The sequence below is a fragment of the Pithys albifrons genome, chromosome 1 (assembly GCF_047495875.1).
Source record: "Pithys albifrons albifrons isolate INPA30051 chromosome 1, PitAlb_v1, whole genome shotgun sequence".
NCBI classification, from domain to species: domain Eukaryota; kingdom Metazoa; phylum Chordata; class Aves; order Passeriformes; family Thamnophilidae; genus Pithys; species Pithys albifrons.
In genome coordinates, this window is record NC_092458.1 from 58874468 (window position 1) to 58896866 (window position 22399).

The following is a 22399-nucleotide window of genomic DNA, read 5'->3' on the forward strand; positions in this document are numbered from 1 at the left end:
GTTTCTGCCCAATATATATTCTCTGGCCATGATTAAGGTGGTCTGGTTCAATAGAAGGATTACTGGTGTTCCTTCACGTAGTTCTGGGGAATGTATTTTACTTTCAGACCAAATTACTTGCAACCACTGCATCCAGCGCTATTGTAACCTCTTTGACACCTCTGTGGCCAAGTGAAGGCCACCTGAATTTGCAGAGGATTTTAACTTCTGTTTGTCCAAGGCAGCACAAAGCTCACAGTGACTTTCCTATTCTCTTTTTTATAAAGGATAACATTATGAAGCTATTGAAAGAATTTGCTGCAGTCATTCAATAAGATTTATGTGACCTCATCTTTAAAAAATCCAAAAATCTATGGTATTAATTTGATTTCCTTCCCAAAAACAGAATGTAAGAAGTTAAGGGGGGAAAAACGTTTCATAAGAGTTGTTCAAGCTGGTGAGCTAATTAGTTTTGATAAATACAGACATGAAAATGCTTGTCAGGGGAGAACTGCTGCCAAAAAGCACAAGTTGGGTTTGATTAATGTGAGGAACTATTACTTTCTAAATCTATAAGTCAGCAAGTAACCTCTTTAAATTCTGCATGATAAGATCACTTGAATGATTACTTAAGCATATCATTAGTACTGGTAAACAGCACTTACAAATACTTCAACTGACTTTCCCCATATCCTGAAGTTTTATGAAACCAATTCAGTACTTTATGAGCTATTTTATTACATTGTTTACCACATTTAGGAGTTGCATTATCAGTGTGGCAATCACCTAATGCCTAGAAGGTAAGAAAGGAAGTGTCAGTGAAGGATGTACAAAGGACACAATTCTCACATGATAATTTAAATTTTTTGCTGCAGTCTTGAAGGAATGGAGTGATGCTCTCAAATGCAGAATATTTGTCATAAATGATCCATTTTCACTCGAATCTCTGTTAATTATCTTCCTAGAAGTGACAAGGCAATTCTCTGGAAGACACTGGTTTGACACTGTCAGGAGAGGGAAGGCTGGAACCCACGTCCCATGCCCTAAGCAAGTGTCCTTGTTATGAGGGATTCTCATCTTTTGCTGTAAGAGGGTACTCCATCTCTGAAAGTATTCAAGCCCCAGGTGGGATGAGTCTAGTCAAAGGTGTCCCTGCCTCTGGTGAGGGGACTGGAACTAGATGATCTTTAAGATCCTTCCAACACAAACCATTCTGTGATTCTGTGATAACATATTTAGCCTCAGAAAAAGACACTACATTAAGAACAGAAGCTTTATGCTGCAGTTTCCAGTGAGATATCCAGGCAATAGTAGTTGGCTCCTCCAGGTGTTCAGTGGTGGTGGTAGAGGAAGATCCATGTAGTGTCATGCAGCATATGCTGTCCTGCATAAGCCTTTACTCGGGTGTCTGGGTCTTGTAAAACTTTCTCAGCTGTTATCTGTGGTGATTTAGAGGGTCAGTGGTATAGATGGAAACAGTTAATTTTTGGCTGTCCAAGTCTTTAAAATCTGAGGTAGAAGCAGTAGTACTGAAAGTCATTAGCTCTAAGTTTCAATAGTTATCATGTACACTGTCTTTGAAAGAAGAAAAGAAAATGTTTGATAAGGGGGCAGGGGATCAGAGTGAGTGGATCGGGTACCAATTGTTGCAGAAAGATCACAAAGGTCCTACTTCTGCTTACAACTATTACCTTAACTCTTTCTGTACGTCTTGAATTCATTTGCCTCTGATACAGTTTTTACGGTTGACTTAAAACGGTTTGAATGTGGGCTGTTGCTTGAAGTAAAATCCTACTGCTGTCTGGTTAAGCTTCTCTACTTTTGCCCCTGTGCTGTGTGTACATGCACTCAGCCAAATGAGAACTATTTGGTTTAAGACTAATCCTAACAAATACATAATTTGCAGTCATAGCTGTGGCTAGTGCTAAAGCAAGGGGTGAAGCAGGAAGCGCAGATGTGTAATTTAGAGAAGCATCAGCACACAACACTGATTCAAGCCACAGTGAAACTGTGCTGGAAGTGTTGTGGCAACGTTCAACTTTGGGGCTTTAGAATCTGTATTGTTTTGACTCTTGGTCAGACATTAACTTAGTGTTTGGCTGTGTGAAGTTTAAAAGCCTCAGCTAAGCTCAAGAGTGAGATCTGTGCTTCTGATCTACAGCCCTATAATTTATTTTCTTGTAAGTGGTTTGAAATAGTGATATTTGTAATGTAGTATAAGAAAGCCATGTATGCCTAATTGATTTTTCCACAAAGAAGGATAAAAGTGAGTGGTAATACAAGCATGGTATGCATAGTCATGCTTTCCTATTTAAGATTGATAGAGTGATAAAGGATGGCAGCTTTGTAAGGCAAATACTCAATACAGAGTGAATTGAAGATGCTGTTTTCTTACTGATTTCAGAGTATTGGGTGCTCTGGGCTGTCTTCACTACTGGTATTGGTTTTCATTTTTCTTGTCATATTATAGTCTGAAGACTCATGCTAACCAGTCTACAGGGTTAGAAAATCACAGACAAATGTGCTACAGGTACCTCATATCACCTGCAGTTAAAATAGATAAAACAGAGAGTCAGGTAGCAGGGAGATTTGTCATTTGTGGGTCTAACCTCAGAAATGCATTAGTTTGCAGCCTCTTGCTTCACTGGAAGTGAAGGGTAGAACCTGTTTTGGTTTTGATGTGGCTTAATCACTGCTTTATATGCTTTAGAGTAGCTATAGAAAATGCCTGCTGAATGATAAATGTGGAACTTGTTAGATACTTAAAATAAAATAGAGAAATCTACATAGCAGAACTCCTACTGGATTGTTGTATTTTAGTTGAGATTTTCTGTATAAGCTGTTCTTAAATGAGAATGTTTATATGTAAGACTTCTGACTGCTGTTTGGCTGTGCTTGTGGGCACACTTTAGGTTTTGTTTCTCTGAGTTTAGTGGTGAAGTCACTGGAGATAGTGATAACAGATCTCACAATAACCAAAAGCAAAAACGGGCCTTTTCTTTACAGTCAAAGTGAAGACAGCAGAGTAAAAGCACATCCAAATTAAAGTAACTCCTTTAAACTTGGCAACTATTTCCATATTTTCGTCGTGTATCTTCCTCTAAAGCATCAAAAATGTACAGATGCACAGAACAGCTTAAGTCAGAGTGAAAATGTTTTGTTTCCTTACTAGAAGCAATGTGGTGAAATTTCATAGTCAGCTTCTGTTTTTAAGTCTTCTTTTTATTCTTTGTGTTTTCTGAGGCGGTCAGATTTTCTATATTAAAGTGCAACATAAATTTATGAGAGCTATGACTTTTTAATCTCATACTTCTTTAGAGATAATCGTTTTGGAGTTCCTTCTACAGTAGAGTCAATTTTAAGTGAACTCTCTATTCCTGTCCCCCAGCCTTTCTTAAAAATTACTTTCAGTTTATTGAAAATCATGGGAGGGAGAAGGGTGTTTGGAGAGCTGTAACTGGGCTTGGAAACTGTCTGACCTTACCATGCCTCTGCACTGTTCAACCTACACAGACCTGTCTATCAGAATGCACTTAGAGTTGCTTTAGCCGTAGCTGTGCTCCAGCCATAGGTGTAGCTGAAGTCCTCGTGTCTGCAAGAGGCAGGTTTCACTCCATCTCTATATAGTTCAAACGTGCTAAGCACCAGTATTGCTCAGTGTGCTGTTGGCAGGAAACACCCGAGTAGAAAGTAGGTTAAAGACAGGTTTAGGAGAAATGGCTGAGCTGCAGTTCAGGCTTGTTTTTTCTAGAGCAGAGAGAAGAGGCTGTAAAATTCAACAGAACTTCAAATTGCATCATTCTCTATGTAATGTGTGGGCTGTACACACTGGGAAACATTTTGGGGGGTTTCTATAAGCCTGATAGTTTAAAATTCTGTGACTTTCAAGTCATCTCAGCCTTCCTGCATTTTCTTAAACCATAGGAAATAAAGAGTAACAAGTTCATTGTGGCTCTGTGTAACTTCAGTAAAACAGAGATCGAGTGTTTCAGTTAAATCGTGCCCAATGACAGTTCATGTCATAGAGTTTTAAAATGAGCATGGTGCCTTTTAAAACACTGGTCAGTGAGCTTCTGTTTTGAAATTGGTAAAAGAGGTACACAACCTGTTTGGCAGTACTATCAGAAAGAGTTTGAAATGCTTTTATTGGAAAATATATTGGAAAAAATGTAGGGTTTCTGTGGGAATATGCTTCAATGAAATTTCTTCCAAAAAGGCGAACTGAAGTACAAGAAAAATCTCTAGAACCTAATTAAGTTTACCTTAAATTTCAGGAAGAAAAACTAGAATTAAAAGACTTGAATTTTTTCAAAATAGGATGTAGAGCATAGTGGTTTCCCCAGAAAAACTGACCTTGGGTTTTGCTTTGTTTACAAATGACTGCATTTCTCACAATAAAAATGCAGAGGTTTAATAGAAAAGCACATTGTTACTGAAGGATTTCACATTTTTCATTTGTGTTTTCCAGCAGGATATTTGTAATTGAATGAGATCAGGTTTTCATCACTTGCTAATTGAATGCACCTTGTCACCCAAGTCTGTTTTACTGTTTTGTTGATAGATGTTCTTCATGTATTGCCGAATGTCTTCAAGGAGAGCCTCGTGTTCTGTTCTGTGCATGTAGCAGTCTTTAGTTATATATAAGCCAGCAGAAGTACAACCAAAAGATAAGTGGTCAAGGAGCAAGAGTTGCTTAGAGGGCAGAGGCCATAAAAGTCTCTTGATTTTCATACGCACATCCACACTCTACATGCAGAAGTATCTGAGCACCAAAAAACCCAAAAGGACATCTAAAGCATTCTCAAAATTTTGCCATTCTTTTAGGATGCGTTAATTTTGAAATGCTGTCATTTTAAAAGGTGGCTTGACTTCCTCGTTAATTTTATGAAGGCCCAAGACCCACATGCCTGTGTCTCATCTGGGCAAGCTTTTGCTTCTTAGTTCCCAATTGGGTGTGTACTTCTTGGCCAGCATGGCTCTTGTAAGAAACTTCCAAATAAAGTTCCGACTTCAGGTTACAGAATGGGCGGGCAAAGGGTTGCAGAGGGGATGCTGAGTTTGGGTCCTTCACTGCACAGATGTGTCACACAAAGGCTTCCTAAAGGGAGGGAAGTTTTTGCAGTGGTGCTGTTCACAAGGGAGGGGATGGATCTCGTGTGTGGTGTTTCAGGAAAAAAAACCCCAAACATGATCCTTGTCTTTTTATAGATGCTGATTTTTTAAAACTCAAAGATTATTACTGTTGCTTTCTTAGATCCCTGTGAAGTCATCAAAATAGAAATGCACTGAGTTTTAAACACACTGCTTGAGCAGAGAGGTTGGACCAGATGCCCCACTGTGGTCACTTCCAACCTTAACTGTTCAGTGATTCTATAATCACCTGCATCATTTTGCTCTAAATATATCAGGGGGAAGTGTTATGCCTTCCAGTGTCATTTTTCCAAAGCCTGAGCTAGGGATCACTGATCAGTCTTCAAAAATTCTCAAATGTGGCCATGAGAAAAGGCACTGAACAATCATGTCTTCTGAATAATCACTATTTTCTGAAAAGTAGTACTGGTCTAATTGTGGAAATGGGAGCTCAAGCTTCTTGCAGCTGTTGCTGTGGTCCAAGTTTATCAGGTACACAAACTCACTTGGATAAATTGTTTAGATTTTTTTGCCCCTTTTTATTGCTTTTGCCCTTCTTTGCTAGTTCAGCTACATTTTTTGGTGCTAGAAAAAAATTAAAGCACATAGATTGCATCCTTTAAAGTGTTCTTTAGTCTTTTCTAAGTGTCGTGGAAATAACTTCATGGATACACCACATGTTCTAATATAAGATACTTCTGACTCCCATCATTTGCTAAGGGATAATCCTTATGTTTGCTAATATTAGTTACACTTTGTTCCTGCTTCAGATCTGTGCAAAGCTAATGCTGACATACTGATTCTTTAATTGTTTTTCATATGGTAATACAAATTTATGGTTTGTGGTTATGGAAGCCAACTAATGCTGTAGATCAGAGAAATTGCCCTCAAGGGTGGTGGGAAATGAAGTAATAACTAGAAAAAAAGCTGGGGTAGTGGTAAGGAAATCAACACTTTTTTTTTCTTCTTTTCAGTATAAAGCCCTGTTAATATCTTTTGCACTTTTTATGAGGGCATGCAGTGGCAGGACAGGCACAAATGGTCTTAAAGAGAGCAGGTTTAGATTAGATATTAGGAAGAAATTCTTCACTGTGAGAATGGTGGGACACTGGCACAAGTTGCCCAGAGAAGCTGTGTATTCCTCATCCCTGGAAATGTTCAAGGCCAGCTTGGATAGGACTTTGAGCAACCTGGTCTGGTGGAAGGTGTCCCTGCCTCTGGCAGGGAGTCTGACTGCGTGATCTTTAAGGTCCCTTCAAGCCCAACTCATTCTATGATCTGCCTCAGAATTAGCTGTAACACTTTGAGAGAAAACAGTAGGAAAACCACTTTGTAATTGTTGAAACATTAGGAATACAAAATTACTAAAAAGTAGGTATGAAATAGGCATAACATCAAAAAATATAGGTATCATACTTCCAATTTTTTGTTTCCGGTCTGTTTAGACAAGTTATTAAAAAGTTTGGGGTGTTTTGAGTGATTTTTGTACTGTTCTGTATCACTCTGTCAAAATTCCATTATTTATTTTTCATGTGGGAAGAATGTTTTTTTTAATGAACTCTAAATAATCACCCAAGACCTTTTTAAACCTTCTCTTGCTGATTTGATTTCCAGAGCAGTCTTCTTTACCTCTATTACACTGCATTTTGACTGATTATTAAATAACTGCTTGTAAAGCAGAAATGTTGTGACTCTGATGACTTTGTTACAACTTCAGTTTTTCCCTTTTTCTTTGTCAGGTGTAATTGTCTTCGGGTTGAAATGTGTTCTAAAAGTGGTTGATAAATCCATTGCATGAAATGGTTTTCATGCCACTCATTCACATCCTCTGCAAATGATCTGTTACATCCTTTTTTGTTCAATTCAAAATTCATTGACTCCGTTATGTTGATAAAAGATACTGTCCTGCTCTTTCAAAAACTGCTGTCTGCAAAGTTTCCTATCACACTTAGCACGCTCAGGTTAATAAAAGGATTGGTGGTGGTACTTTATACCTAAATTTGTCCAGTTAATGAGAAACTGAAAAGAATCCAAGACTTAAAACTGAATTACTGGCTTTAACCAAAAGTCGCAGTGACACCTCATTGTCATATTTCTACTTGTAAAAATATTTCGCAGAACCACTTTTAATTGTTTTTTTCTGGGAACCGACTGTGTAAGTCAATTAGAAATGAAACCGATAGAAAACGTGATGTGGTACTGCAACAATGTTTATTGTTAATTACCTAAATAAATTCTCTTTACTGAGATAGGCATTTTATGACCCAAAAGCTCCTCTGAAGAAAATAAGCGCTTCAGCACTGGTTTGCTCCTGAGTGTAATAATTTTTCATATATAAAAATAACTACAGAAATGGTCTTTGTAATACTTGCTGATGTTAGTTAACATAATGGTCCCTTAAAGTGTCTCTGCTGTACTTCCTGTGCAGAAAATCTTTGCCTTCTGTAGTGTTTTCACAGTTGAAAGTTGTTGCTATAGTTCTCAACCTCAAGATTTTTGTCAGAATGTTTTGTTACTGATTGATATGTTGGCATTTGTGACAGTCAAATGGTTCAGATCAGGTGCCTTTTAGTTTAGTGTACACAATTTCTGTCCTGAGAGTGGGGGGAAACTGGTATCGATTCAGTTGTCTTTGACACCTTTGGGTTTTGCCTAAAATCTTGAAAAGTAAGATTTGTCCAAGACTTAGTCATGTTGAAGTCTAGTTGCCCTGGGGAGCTAGGTACTACACTTGCTAATTACTTCATACACAGATTGTTTCTGCAGCAACACTGCCAGTGCAGACCACAGATTGATCTGGAAGATGCTTGCAGGAATTGCTTTGGGGAGAAAAACATGTGGCAGATGAGCCTAAAATGATATTTTCTTGGATAATGCTCAGCAAAAAATACATAGCAGGGGTTACTGTATTTTGTAGTACTTTGTGTACCTACATGTGCGGTTGTGTGAGTAGAGCAGAAAAACTGCTGAAGGAAATGGTGCAAGAGCTGAGTGCAAAGTGTGTAGTAGCACCCTGCTCGGGGTCATTCTGTATAGTTCAAACAAAAGTTTTATAAAGATGTAGTTCTTTTTGTAGACTGTCTTTCAAAACTCCTTTCAAAGTGATTTTTAAAAAGTTAGTCTCACAGGCTTGGCAAACAGGAGCATTCCTGATGACCAGGGTTCATTTTTCCCTTCAGCATTTAACTGGTAATTGGTTGCAGAGCAATAACTGTGTCAGAAGTTTCCCTATTCATGGGTGTTATGATTGGTGTTTGTAATGTTTTTGAACATAAATAGTATTAATCCCTATGTTAACACAGATGGTCTATCAACTTTATGGTTAAAGTTTTAAAGTTATTTTCATAGACATCCTTCTCTGTTGCTAGGAAGGATATTTTAGTGATGCTCCCTTACTGCTCTTGTGCAGTGAGGTGGTCCCATGGACCTTTGCTAAGAGACCCTGTAAAACACAAAGAATTGGTTTATCAATCTTAATTTGGTGAAGAGTAATTTTGAGAGTGGAGGGGTTGAAAACTGTGGTATTGATTATTCTGAAAGAATGTCTGATTTTTAACAAGATTTTCCAGGTTTCTCTAGAGACTTTTGAGGAAGAGTAGGTTATCACAAAACTCTGAGGAGAATGGATTTGCAGCATCACTTAAAGTGACAATATTTTAGGATCCATACCCAGGCTGCAGTGGCCTGGCTTTCCTTCTCTGAATGGAGAGATTTGAACTCCTTTATCACAACATAAAAGGAGATCTTCACAAAGTTTGATGACCTTATTTATCTTAAATGCTGGATATGAGTAAGATAAGAATAGGACTTTCAATAAACATACTTGTCACCTGAAGCTTCTGAAAACAGACTTGAAGGCAAAAGTCAACTTTCTGGGCATGCAATATTCTCATGGGAAAGAGGTGTGGAAATAGCTTGTGCCGATCCAATCCTTACACTTCCATTCCAAAGCTGTGATTTCTAAACTGGCTTTGTTTTGCCTTGTCAATCACAGCCATCTTTTAGCACATTATGAAGAAGACAATTGTTTAACATTATAGATTGTATTGACTGATTTAATAATTTGAAAAGCAAAATAAATAATAAAAAAAAACCTAAAAAGAAAAAACCACACAAGGGACCTTGGCATTGAGATATATGCATAATTAAGTGCTAAACACTGCATGAAAATTTAAAACCTGAAAATCATAGAATCATAGAATTGATTGGGCTGGAAAAGGCCTCTGAGATCAAGTCCAACCCTTGGTCCAACTCCAGTCCATTTACCAGATCATGGCACTCAGTGCCACGTCCAGTCTCAGTTTGAAAACTGCCAGGGATGGGGAATCCACCACCTCTCTGGGCAGCCCATTGCAATGCCTGATCATTCTCTCTGTAAAGAATTTTTTATATCCAACTTAAATTTCCCCTGGCAGAGGTTGAACCCTTGCCCCCTTGTCCTATTGCTACCTAAAATGTATTAGGAAATTATTATAAAGAATAAAAACATAAAACATATAGAAAACAAAAACAAAAGCGGTTCTTAAAATCTTGTGAGCTGCAATAGCACTGCTTGGAGTAAAGCTGCTCTGGGTCTTTCTCTGTGATCAGTGGAGTACACCCAAACCCCAGAGTAGCTCTTCCCCATATCTAAGGATTTAGGTTTTTTGTTTAATTTTTTCATGGAAACCAAAGTCTAGTTCAACACGTTGTTGGGATAGAGCCAGTACAAAGATTGGGAAGCATCTGTGTGTCCTGGAGTTTCACTGTAGCCAAATAAAGATTAGCCAACAAGAAATTCGGCCTGTTTTGTCCATGAAAGGAGCTTTCAGATGGGGAAAAATAACTGCAGATGCTTGTGATGAACTTAACAAAGCCCCACTTAATTCACAGATTTAGCATTGGAGAGCTAGTTAGCCCTGGGTAGTGTGAGGGGACTGAGTCAAATTTCAGTCTTATTCTTCTTTGTGATGCCAATGGCCTTTTGACCCTGAGAAATTTTAAGTCTTCACTGCTTTCTCCCTTTTTACACTAATAAAATGGGGTTTCTGTAGCCATCACAGGGAAGTCTCAAATGAAAAGCAACATTTCACTTAATTAGTGAAATTTATTCTGTGGCTTCATCTAGTAACATTAATGACTTACTGAGCATTAAATTAAAGTAAAAACTGCAAATCTGCTTTCATGTGAAAGGAATGCATTGGAGGTGACCTGTTCACCTCGAGTGCTGCTTAAAAGATGTAAAAAGCAATATAAAATTTGTAAAAGATACCGTGGATAGCATCACTTTAGAAACAAGCTCCTGATAAACATTCCTGTTCCATTAAGCTGGTCCTGGGGGTTAAAGTTCTTTTGTGACTGTTACTTAGAGGACTGGCAATTGCCTGGTTAATGGTGTTATACTTCTCTCATTTGAGTGTTGAATATCAAATAGTGGGACTGAAGCTGAAGTTTGCTCTGGTAAGCTTGGAAACTCCCTGCAAGCTGCACAATGTGATTTGAATTCACTAAACAGAAGTATTTTTCATGTCTAAATATAAAGGAGACGAGGCTGTAATTAAACCCATGAGTTTTGCAGGATAGGGGGTATTGAGAAAACTTGTCTCTGTAATTCTACATTACGAACACACTTTTTCTAGTGAGGCACCAGCCTTGTCAGTGTAGCACCTATTCCTCCCAACTATGCCTTTGAAAAGGTACCAGCTGGGGCTCCCTCCAGTACAGAGGGCTGCATGTGAAGTCTGAGGAGAAGGTGGACATCAAACAAAAATGTCACCAGGTCTGAAAACTAACTAACATTTTCCTGCTTGTGCAGCCACAGGGCTGACGAAGTCTGTGCAGTCTCTGTAGGTGACACAGCTGTGGTTTGCCGAAGGGCACACATTGAATCAGGCTCTCTCACATCCTGCCGTTGCTGATGCTGGCAGCTCTGCGCTGCTGTGCCCAGCTGGGTTGCAACACTCTGTCTTGCCACATTTTTAACCATGGTGTCAATTAGTATTTGTGGGAGCCAAAAAATATTAGACTCACTGTATCTTGCTATACGATCTCTGTAAGTAGAAGTTTCTACTCAAAGAATATCCTTTTGCTGACTGTAGCACATTTAACTGATGAAAAGCAGCAGTATGTTTCGTACATCCTGTCAGATAAAATTTTGCTTGCTAATCTCCTTATTGGAACAAGGTTGTTGTTAGTAAATGCAGGACATCTTGTACTTTGTTTCTGAGCTTTTTTGCTTTTTCTTCAGCCTTTGTGGTGTTGCTGCCCTGCCTGTTCTTACTGCTTGTTCTGACTCTGCTTTTGATTCTTTGCAAAGTAGACCTAAATCTGGGTTTGCTTTCTCTGTTAAGTTTCTTCTGGATTAGTGCATCAGGCTGACTTATGTGGAGGTTGACTGATTGTTGAGGCTGGCAGGTAGAACAGGAGGAGTGGAAATGATGCAAAAGTAGGCAGTTCCCTTCCATGGGTAATAAGCTGCTGTGTCCCCTAACTTTGTCTAGGAAACCACACTTAGAATAGTAAAAATTCGAGCAGGGCTGAGAGAGGACCTGAAACTGCTGGTCTCAAATGCTAATTGAAAAATAGTAACTTTTACTTCTGTTCCTAGACCTCCATTCCCCTTTATCAACCCTTTTTCCTCCTACTGATACTTCATTAAAAAAAATAGTTAGCCAGCCATTAATAGCTAAAATGTGAAATTAATGACGCAGAGTTGACTCTTAGTCAGAATATCTCAGCAATGAATTCGTGATTGCTCTGGGAAAGAAACTTGAATTCTTTGGAACATAGTGAAGTGATGGTGGGAATAATAAAAAGAAAGAGGCCAAAAGAATGAGAAAGGGAGAAGGTCATGTGTCTGCATTTCCAGCAAGTGCAAAGCTGAGAGAAACAAGTGAGAAGTGAGTGCTTTACTAAACGCAGGAAAAATGATGCAAACCAGCCCAAGAGCTGAAGTGGTTGAAAAATGATGGAGAAATAACTATATGCTTATGAATCAGTAACTGATGCTTTTTCTGTAATGGATGAAACAGCTCCAGTATTGCCAAAATCATAATTTAAAAATTGCAGTGTGAAAAATCATAAATCTCATCACTCTTATCTTGTTGCTCCAAATTTGTATTTGATGCATTTCAGATGTAAAGTGTTGGGTTTTTTTAGAAATAAGTCTAAATGAGAAATGTATTACCAGTTGTAATTCTCATAAATCTAGTCTAGTTTTCTAGGCCATTTCTTGTTGCCTTAGCCAGGTGATGCTGCATGCTTTACATGTGTGCTGTGCTCCTGTTTGTAGCTACAGATTTGTCATCTGTGCCATCACATTTTAGTATTAGTAATGTACATTTGTAAGCTCAAACAGGTCATGGACTGTTGGATGATGCTTTGGGTATAAAGCAATGAGCTGACAGATTTTACTGCTGTCTTTTGTGGAGATCATTTGAGGAAAATGCTGAATGTCTGGTTTTGTCTGCTTCATCCTCAGTTCAATGGATGCTGCTCCCCCCTTCCAAGAAGGTACTTATTTACTAATCAAATGTTTCTCTGTTACTTCAGAAGTTCTGATGCTGCATTATTGAGAGCAACATTGTGCTCAAGGATGTCTCCTGTTTAAAGAATCTTTAAACAAAAAAACTTAAGCCAGCAGCCCTGTGTTTTTAAAATTAATTATAAATATGGTGCTAAAATATTTTCCCATGCAGTCTTTCTGTCTCAGCAAAATTCTACTCTGTGCATGGCACAAAAGCAGCCTGAAATTTTGTTTCTGCAAGACTGCTGCTTATTACTAACATCAGCAGAAGTGCTGATGTTGCTTTGCCCAGAACCTTCTCCATTCCACTTACATTCTCTCTGCGTTACCTCCTACTTCAAGCTCTCAGTTTCAGATCTATTCCAGCTGCCTTGCCTAAAGTATTGATAATTAACCTTAAATCAAATGGTTTTTGTTTTTGGCCATGAGGGCAGAGACTTCATGTGTCCAGAGTCACTTAAACACTTGTCCCAGGTGGCTCTGGAATGTGATACTGCAGAGATCATATAGTCCCCAGTGCAGTTAAGTGAGTTATGACCGTGGTTTGTACATTATGATATGCGAAATATGGGGTAGATGCTGTAGTAGAAATGGATTGACAGTAGGTACAGCAGTAACTTTCAGTCACCAGTGGGTTGAGTTTTCCTTTGGTTGTTTCTTGGGATTGATGTGTTTGTTTTTGTGGATTGCTGGGGTTTTGTTTGTTTATTTTGGTGTTTCTGTTTGTGGTTTGTTTTTGTTACTTTTTGAAATGTGACATTTAATGTATTTTCTTGTATTACTTGCTCTTCTTCTGAGGAATGCCTCTTTAATAGGAAGTAGTAAGGGACTCCAGGATACAACTGTGTCTCAAATCTGCAGTTAGCCTATATCTAATTGGATGGCTGTTGAAACAAGAAAAAAAGTGTTTGGTGTATTTAATAGTTAAAATTTGTTAGTTAAATGGTTGAAATGTATCTGGCAAAATTTGAGTGTTCTGAAGTATTTTAGATCTTTAATCTTCTGTTGAGCATCATATTTTGGTGGTTGTTTTTAGAGAAGAAGGAACAAAATTGATTCAGAGTGGTTGTCTGTCCTTAGTATTAACGTAGTATTTCTCTAATTTTTCTAGGGGTCACCTCTGTTTGACCTTATCAGGCAGTCAAAAGAACGAGAAGGCCAAACTGATCAGCCTGAGACCAATTCTACTCCCAGTACACCTTTCCAACATAATCACACTGCTGCAGACCTGTAAGTGACATGTGTGCCTGAGGTGTAAGAAAATACTAAGTTAGTACCACCCTTAAAATTTAAATCCAACTGTGTTCTGTTTTCCTACTTGTTAGGCTTGGTACTTAGGTTTTGTTAAACTACTGTATTTTCAGATGTTACTCATAAAAATTTAAATCAAATGCTGAAATATATTTTTCTAAGATCCATCAAACCTGTAACTGCAAACTGTTATCTTATTTGCCTGGGAATAAATAAGTCAGGTATTGGGCATAACAAGTTGGAATAGTAGTTAATTTCTTCTAATGGGGAAGAGGGAAGAGTTCCTGCAAGTATTATTCATATAAAATTGTTCCTTTATCCTGTGATGTTAAGTGCTTAATATCCGTTGAATCTTCAGCTATCTTTCTCCTGTGAGATCTCCTAAGAAGAAAGCATCTGGACCTTCTCCAAGTGCTAATTCTACTCCAAATGCTCAACCTGCTGCGAGCCCCCAAACACAGAAACCACAAAAATCTACCTCCCTCTCTCTGTTCTACAAAAAAGGTTTGTTGCTTCTGTATGTGTTGACATTTGCAAAGTTATCTCTTGTTCTTTATCCATTTTGGGGTTTGGTGCTCAACATTTCTTAAAAGATCATTGTAGAACCTGTAAAGTGTGCAAACCCTGGTAAAATGGTGCCAGCAGGTGCCAGCACCCATTAGGGTGTGCTCTGCACACTGCAAATTTGAAGTGAAAACTTATCTACTGACTGTAAGAATGTCCATATGGGCTCAAATGGAGGGTTCTTCTGTCATGGCATCCTTTTCCCCGCAGTAACCATAAATAGATGTCATGAGAAACTGAAGAACTGGGCAAGCATGGATGGTGCTTCCCCTGAATGCATTCCCAAGCTTCAAGGTTGTCCAGCTCAGGGATTTTTCTGAACCTTTTCACTGTGTCGGCTCAGTAACTCTCAGCAGATTCATGTTCCAAATGCTTATTCAGGCTCTTTGTGAATTGACACAGATACACATTTGATGTAGCCTTCCATGTGTCCACTGTCTCTTGTATGAAGTATCTTTTCCATTTATTTTGAACCTAGCTTCTACTACCTTCATTTGATGTCTTGTAGTTTTTGTAGCTGGAGAGGGCAAATGTTCAATTGCTGTCCATCCTTCATTGCATTCCTTTGATTATTTATACTCCGGTTATTACAATTCCAGTTTATTTTTCTTCTCTGTTTCTGCAGTGTTTCTACTGGCCTATCGTCGGCTACATACCCTGTTCCGTGAGCTTCTCTCGGACCATCCTGACCTGGAATCCTTGATCTGGACCCTCTTCCAGCACACACTGCAAAATGAGTATGAGCTAATGAGAGACAGGCACTTGGACCAGGTAAAATGAACAAAAATGTTTTAAAAAGATTAAAAAGACTCTCCTGAACAAAATGTTTCTTACACATTCTTTAGTCATTAGAACTTGTACTCTGAGTTTTTATTTCTCTATTGATCACTGAAAGGAGAACTTAATTTAGACTGAAGTCTGTCACCTCAGGGTTTTAAGCACTGGCATTTACTATGACATTGTCAAATACCATTTTCATCTCTTTTAAAATAATGAAGACACACCACAATTGCTAATAATTTGCATAAGAAAATACTTATTTTCTTTGGGAAGACAACATTGGTTGGTCGATAAATGTTTTGTTACCCTAAAACTGCAGCATGTGAAATGAGTTTGAGAAGATACCATCAACTCCAGTTAGTTTATTGTCATGCAGAAATAGAGGTAACAGTAGTTGACTTATATTCTGGGAGTTCTTATGAAGTTGAATTGGATGCTAGTTTACAGAACACTATCGGTAATAGAAAGCTTATTTCTTAACTTGAAATGAAGAAGCTGAATTAATTTCCTGCATTTTCAGCGGCCTTGTATTGTTTCTTTAATAGATCATGATGTGTTCCATGTATGGCATATGCAAAGTAAAGAATGTAGACCTTCGATTTAAAATAATAGTTTCGGCATACAAGGAGCTTTGCAACACAAATCAAGAGGTATGGAAGTTCTTAAATGTTATTCCTCCGTAGAAATGTTATTAACTAATTATGTCTCTCTGAAATAAAAATAAAACAAACTACACTTTAACATGCAAAAGAAAACTTCTGTTTCACTGCATCTCTATTTTGTGGAGAAAACTGACTCTAATACTAAATATCTCTTTTAAATGCCTTGCATAAATAGTTTGGTAACTCCTCAGAAAACAAACTTCATTCCATCTTTTAAAGGTACTAAATAATGGTTTAGGGTTCTGTTTGGAGACTAGATGAAAGATTTATATCTAGAACTAATAGGATTTTCAAAAATAACACAAAGTCCTTTAGGAGTTATATAACTTTCCATGGAGCATTAAGGGGAGAGAAGTAGAAAACTTTCTACAGAAGCTTTCAACAGAAATATGGTTTGATATCAAATAGAGATATATGGTTCTAGATCAAACAGGTGTGCATGTATTAAAGTTGCAGGCCTAATTTTAACATTAAGAAGTTCCTTTTTTCATAGGAGCTTTTAATATACTGAAATTTTTGCACAACACAGTAATTAAATCAATAGAAAAATCCTCACCAGTTACAGGAACTACAGGCATCCTTTGAGTAGCAGAATTTCTCATATTGTATTTGTGGATAAACTCCAGACTTTTGTCTCCAAGCCTATAGAACTATTTTATCCACATCAGGTCAGTAATGAGTTTTTAGCCTTCCAAGGCACTCACAGTTGTCTAAACTTTTTGACACCTGTGTCTGTAAAAGTAAATGGAGCTTAAATTTGGGAAATGTTAGAACTGTGTTTGCACTAAGGGGCTGTGCCAGTTAATGAAGCAGATGCTTCCACTGGTGTTCATACATGTTTGGAAAAAAAACCCCAACAGTTTAAAACAGTTCTAAATAGTAGTTTCAATGGTTTGCATACAATCCATGTGCCATCTTAGCTATTATCTAACATAGACGTTATGAATAGCTTTATGAGTTTGTCCAGTGTAAAATTTTCCTTCCTTTTTTCAATTTCTATATGATTTTCTCACCCTATGCAGACTTTCAAACGTGTTCTTATCCGGGAAGAACAATATGACTCCATTATAGTCTTCTACAACTTAGTGTTTATGCAGAAGCTGAAAACCAACATTTTACAGTATGCTTCCAACAGGGTAAGCATTAACCCTTTCATTATTTAATGGACTAGAAATATATAGACAATTAAACCTTATGATTATTTTATTATTCTTACAGCCTCCCACTCTGTCGCCTATCCCACATGCTCCTCGCAGCCCTTACCAGTTTTCCAACTCTCCTCGGCGTGTCCCTGCTGGCAATAACATCTACATCTCACCTTTGAAGAGCCCATACAAGTTCTCTGATGGTTTTCAGTCACCCACAAAGATGACTCCAAGGTCAAGGTAGGTTGTTGACAAGCATTTCCTTGACTAAATTAAAGGTATTTGGGGGATTTTAGTCGAAGCAAATTAGGAAACTGCAGTCTGGTTTGTCAGTAGTTTGTGGCTATTGCATCTTTCCTGGTTAAAAGTTTGTGTCCTGTGTGTGGAGCCTTTATTTGTCTTTCAGTGCTTTTCTGTTGTGCTTAAGGAGTTTTTTGTTGGTTGTTTTTTCTCTTTTTTTTCTTTTTTTTTTTTACCCACCCAAAGGGGAGTTTCCTGACCCAGTTGCTTAAATGTTCTTGGCTTTGACTCTGGATCACACTCCTGAAAAACAGAGATGAGCTTTGTAAGCTTGTTCAAAGGGAAAATAGTTTTTTGGAACAAAATCTTTATTTAGTTGGCTGAACAGAACATTTCTAAGTGTTGGTCACTAGTTCTTAGCAGACAAGGATGACAGCAAATGTGCCACTTTCCAGTGGCTTTTTAAACTAAGATCAAGCAAGTGCCAGTGCATCTGGCCCACTGTGTACCAAAGTTTAAATGTTGCTGTGTATTTCACATTGAAGTCCTGCATGGTTTTGATTAGCAAACACTTAAAGATGAAGGGAAGATTGTCTCTGCATACCCAGCACTGAAGGGTCTTCCTGCTGATAAGGGACAGACTGTGGGGTCCTCTCAGTCTTCTAAGCCACAATTTCATTTCTGTCTGTGTGATACAGTTGATTTGGTGATCAGCGTTCACTGGCCCAAAGAGAAACATCACACTGTGAAGCACAGCATGGATTTGCACTGTTAATGCAGAGAGAGAGGAGGGGACCTTGCTAATGCCTCATGCTAAACTCTACAAATTAGTGGATACTTCTGTCATTGTTAAATGTGGCTTAATATTAAACACTTCTCTTCTTCATTTGGCAGAATTTTGGTGTCAATTGGAGAATCATTTGGGGTGAGTTTTAATATTTTTAATGTCTGGGCTTAAATGCAAGTAACTTTTGGAGAAATGGGATAGTCTGCTCACATCTCTAGACCTGACTAGTGAGTGTGTCTAATTTAATATAGTAATTATAGAGAAGTTCTGTTAATTCCTTTCAAATATCCAGACTTCACTTTTAAAATGTGTTGCAGTTTATTTTAGTTGCTCTGGCAGAAAATAGAGTTCTTAAAACTTTAGAGTTTTAGAACTCCTGATTTTATTCTTTTTTTTGTTTTGGTGGATAATCTGGAAAGTTGGAGTTGTTTCAGGATTTGTTGGCAATTCTTTCTGTATTTTCTTGTCACTTCAGACTTCTGAGAAGTTTCAAAAAATAAACCAGATGCTGGGCAACAGTGACTGCCAGCTGAAGCGCAGCGCAGAGGTCGGTGCTGCCCCGAAGCCACTGAAGAGGCTGCGCTTCGATATAGAGGGGCAAGATGAAGCAGATGGAAGGTGAGAGATTGTCCTTGGCTTTTCAGTAATCTTGTATTTTCAGTAATCTTATATATTCAGTAATCCCATATTTGGTTCTTGGGGATTTCCATCCTACCTTCTTTCTGACATCCTAATTCGTGTTAATTTCTGGACTTCAGTAACTGTATTAAATGAGGAATGGTAGCATCGTGCTTCTCAGTAAGACACTTTGATATCACAAGTGAAGGAGTAATTCAGTGCCTGCAAGAGAAGGCAATAATTCTGACATGAACTAACCTCAGTTTAAAGTTTAGGTCACAAGGGTAAAGAGTTATTTTTCTTAACTTAATCATATGCTTTCTGTCTGCAGCAAACACCTCCCCCAGGAATCCAAGTTCCAACAAAAGCTTGCAGAAATGAGTGAGTATTATTTTCCTCATAAACTGCACAACAGTGAGGGCCTTGGATAAAACTGTTTGGGCCCACTCAGATGAAAACATTGCTCAACACTGATGTCATTTGGGTAACTTGCTTGGGTTTTGTAAAAATACAGACTACAAAATGGAAATCTATGTACACAGGAAAATCGTGTGTAGTTCTGTTTGTTGCTTTGCTGTCTTTTATACTAAAATGTCTGAGACGCTTTTTCTTCTACTGTGGATCAGCACTTCTTTCAGATTTTACACTATCAGTTTTATGGTTTTTTTTGAAATGAAACTCAAATCTCACTCATCAAAAGCAAAACAGCCCCACCCTCACATGTAAGTTGTATTTTCTGCTCCCAAGAAGGAGCACAGTTGGTCTGGCCAGGCATTCTCTCTCTTTGATGGAATCTGAGCTCTGCAGCTGAGTGGATTTACCCATTAAGAACTCTTTATCTTGCTTATCAAGTTAAGTATGAGTGTGGATCCAGGCACCTCTCCTTTATTTTAAGGTAGGGGAAATAGTTCAGTGATTACTTGTGGCAGAGGTTAAGAAGGAGAGCTCTGTCTCATGTCCAGTTGGTGTTACTGTGTGTCACTGAGGGGAAAAGGCATTTCCTGGCTGGCTGGCTCTGGGATATGGGCACTGTTCAGCCTACAGCATCTTCCTGGTAACAGGGCAAGATTCCCTGTGTGATGCAGACCATCTGCCCACCTTGAGGATGAAAACAGACACAGTGAGGGTACAGAAACAATGAGAATTTGAGTGAACAGGTGGAAGGAATTTCATAAGATATGCGAGATTGAGCAAGAGTTGCTGAAACAGTGCAGAATAAGGTGTTTATTTTATAATGAGGGATTTGGTTTATTTAGGATGGAATAGTGTACTTCTACTGTTTGTGTCATTACAAATTTTTACAATAATCCATCCAAAGTAATTATGAAGAAAATACTTAATTTCCTTCTTTTTGTTTGTTGTCGTTTTTTGTAGCATCTACTCGAACAAGAATGCAAAAGCAGAAGCTGAATGATGGAAATGATACCTCAGCCAGTGAAGAAAAGTGAGATTCTTCTCAGGACCAGGGGCTGCACAGTCAGCTCTCTTAGATTGTTTTTGTTTTACAGCCTTCATTAATAGAGTTGCTTTTTTAGTTGCTTTTTATTCTGAACTGCTAGTTTAAAGCATTTGTACTTTTTAAATTGTTAAATGTTTTTCATGATACTTTGCCTTACGATGTAGCATATATACGATGTAAGCCACTGAATTTAATTTATATATTTTTTGAGGATTTTAAAAACAGACTTGCAAGGTTTCTGAATTTCCTGTTGCAGCATTACTGATATAAGCCAGTTCAGTCTCCTTGGATTGAATTATTTCTGTCTAAAGATGAAATGTTTGCTAGAATGATTTGAAATGCACTAATTTTGTTTCTTAAATTTGATTTTTAGATTTTCATTACTTGCAAATTTTGAAAATGAGGGGCCAGATACTGCAAAAATTCCTGTCTCTATACATAATTAGAGCATCAAATTCCAGTTACCTTAAACTGGACAGCAGTTGTAGGCCTTGTGGAGTCAGGGCCTCACTTCAGAAATACAGTCTGAATTCAAAGTGAACTCATTATGTAACCATACTGCTGAAAACAGTACTTGGTAGTTTTGGTAGTTTTCCTTCCCCCCAATGTATTTCAGAGGGCAGTTACACTTGTCCACCAGTTTGAATTTCATGGAATATGAATCCCAGAATCCTACAGAGAATCAGTAGCTGAATCTTCATCCCAAATGCAGAGTAATTGATGTGCACTTTCTTATCGTGGAAAATTCCAAGTACTAAAAGAAAAAAACCAAACAACCAAACTTAAACCTCACCTAGCACACATAAGAATTCAAAATTCTAATGATGTAGAATTTGCTCCATTTCTTCAAATTTTCACCTAGCTGTAGCCAAGCCAAACAGCTGGAGAAGCAGCAGAAAGCTGTGTCTCTGGCTGGGTTCCAGGTGAGAGTAGCCTGGTCTCTACAAGCACAGAACACCTTCTGTTGGCCTTACTGGAGCATCTGCACAAAAGCTGAATGTGGTAAACCCATATTGGGAAAATCAGTCTGCCTTATTTTACTGAAAAGGCAGTTAATTGGGCAACTTGTGAATGGTTGCAACTAGCAAAAAAAAAAACCGACTCAAGACTTTTTTGTCATCCTTTGTATTTTTAAGTTACTAATTCAGATACTGGAATTTTTCTTGCGATGAAAAAGTTTTATAAAATAGCCAGGTAACAAAAGCAAGTTTTCCTTCCAGTAGATTAAAATATAAGCAAATGTCTTGCTTTAAATGACCCATTTTAATGAAATTTAGCTTTTGCAGCTACTTTAATTAAGAACAGTTACAGTAGAAAAGCATGCTATTCGTGACACAAAGGTTCTGAACCAACATCTCCTTCAGGTCGCTTATTTACAGGTTGTTTAGCTGACCCTAGAGCACTTAAGAGTAGGATGTTTTATAGACCCATTCATGTGCTGACTTGAAGCTAATCTTAGAGCTAATAAAAATTCTACGAGCAGCACACTGATGTATAAATGAATTTTAAAATAATATTGAGGAATTTTTTAGACTCAGCACAGCTTCAGCTTTCTTCCTGAAAAATGTACAGAAGTTTCAAGAGTACCCTATGTTTATTTTTTCACTTTTTGCAGAGTTTTGCAGACAGAATGTATGTTGACATTGGGGTGCACTGACTGTAAGCTCTGTTACAGTAGTCAAGGTTCTTCCTTTGGCTAGGGAGATGATACAGAGTCCAGTATCTAAACAGATTCCTTATTTCTTTACTGTGACAATGTATTTTTTGGTCAAACAGACTGAAGGCTTTACATCAAAGGTATGATAATATTTTATACAACTAATCAGTTTTCTCTCCTTTCAAGATAAATAAAATAGCTTTTAAAAGATTTATAGTCAGTAATTTTCTTTTACTAGATGAGAAGGTGGCTTCATATGGTAATGATGTCCTTCTGTATCACACTTCCACTATGACTGCAGCTGGTACAAGCAGAGGTTGCTCCATCTCCAGTGATTCCCTTTGGATGCAGAGGTCCAAAGAGTTGTGCTGTTGGTCTTGTGGTTACCTTCAGAGGTTTCCATGACATGTTCTGAAAGTATTCTCACCAGACCTTGGAGTAGCATTACCATTGGTAATGCTGGAAGATGCAGGGCTGTATCATGGTCTGGGTCACCGTCATGGCCTTGTGTCATCTTTGTGGAGATTGGTGTCCGCATCTAGAAGTGTTCCCATCATGAGTCAGGGGAGGGTTAGGCTGGGTATCAGGAAAAGGTTCTTCACCCAGAGGGTGGTTGGGCACTG

General features: G+C 38.1%; 1 protein-coding gene across 4 annotated transcripts in view; it reads left to right on the top strand.

Moving 5' to 3' along the window:
- RB1 (RB transcriptional corepressor 1) overlaps nt 1–21984 on the top strand; it is a 73396-nt gene extending 51412 nt beyond the window's left edge. For 2 of the 4 annotated variants that reach the window (XM_071551251.1, XM_071551260.1), the window contains 10 exons: nt 13725–13843; nt 14223–14368; nt 15054–15199; nt 15754–15858; nt 16893–17006; nt 17089–17255; nt 18150–18180; nt 18518–18660; nt 18992–19041; nt 20035–21984. In XM_071551251.1, coding sequence (XP_071407352.1) covers nt 13725–13843; nt 14223–14368; nt 15054–15199; nt 15754–15858; nt 16893–17006; nt 17089–17255; nt 18150–18180; nt 18518–18660; nt 18992–19041; nt 20035–20108 — 1095 coding nt within the window. In that variant the 3' untranslated portion in view covers nt 20109–21984. Of the gene's footprint in view, nt 1–13724; nt 13844–14222; nt 14369–15051; nt 15200–15753; nt 15859–16892; nt 17007–17088; nt 17256–18149; nt 18181–18517; nt 18661–18991; nt 19042–20034 lie in introns of those variants that run through there. The other 2 variants (XM_071551277.1, XM_071551268.1) reach the window with 2 other exon arrangements.
- The last annotated feature ends 415 nt before the right edge of the window (nt 21985–22399 follow it).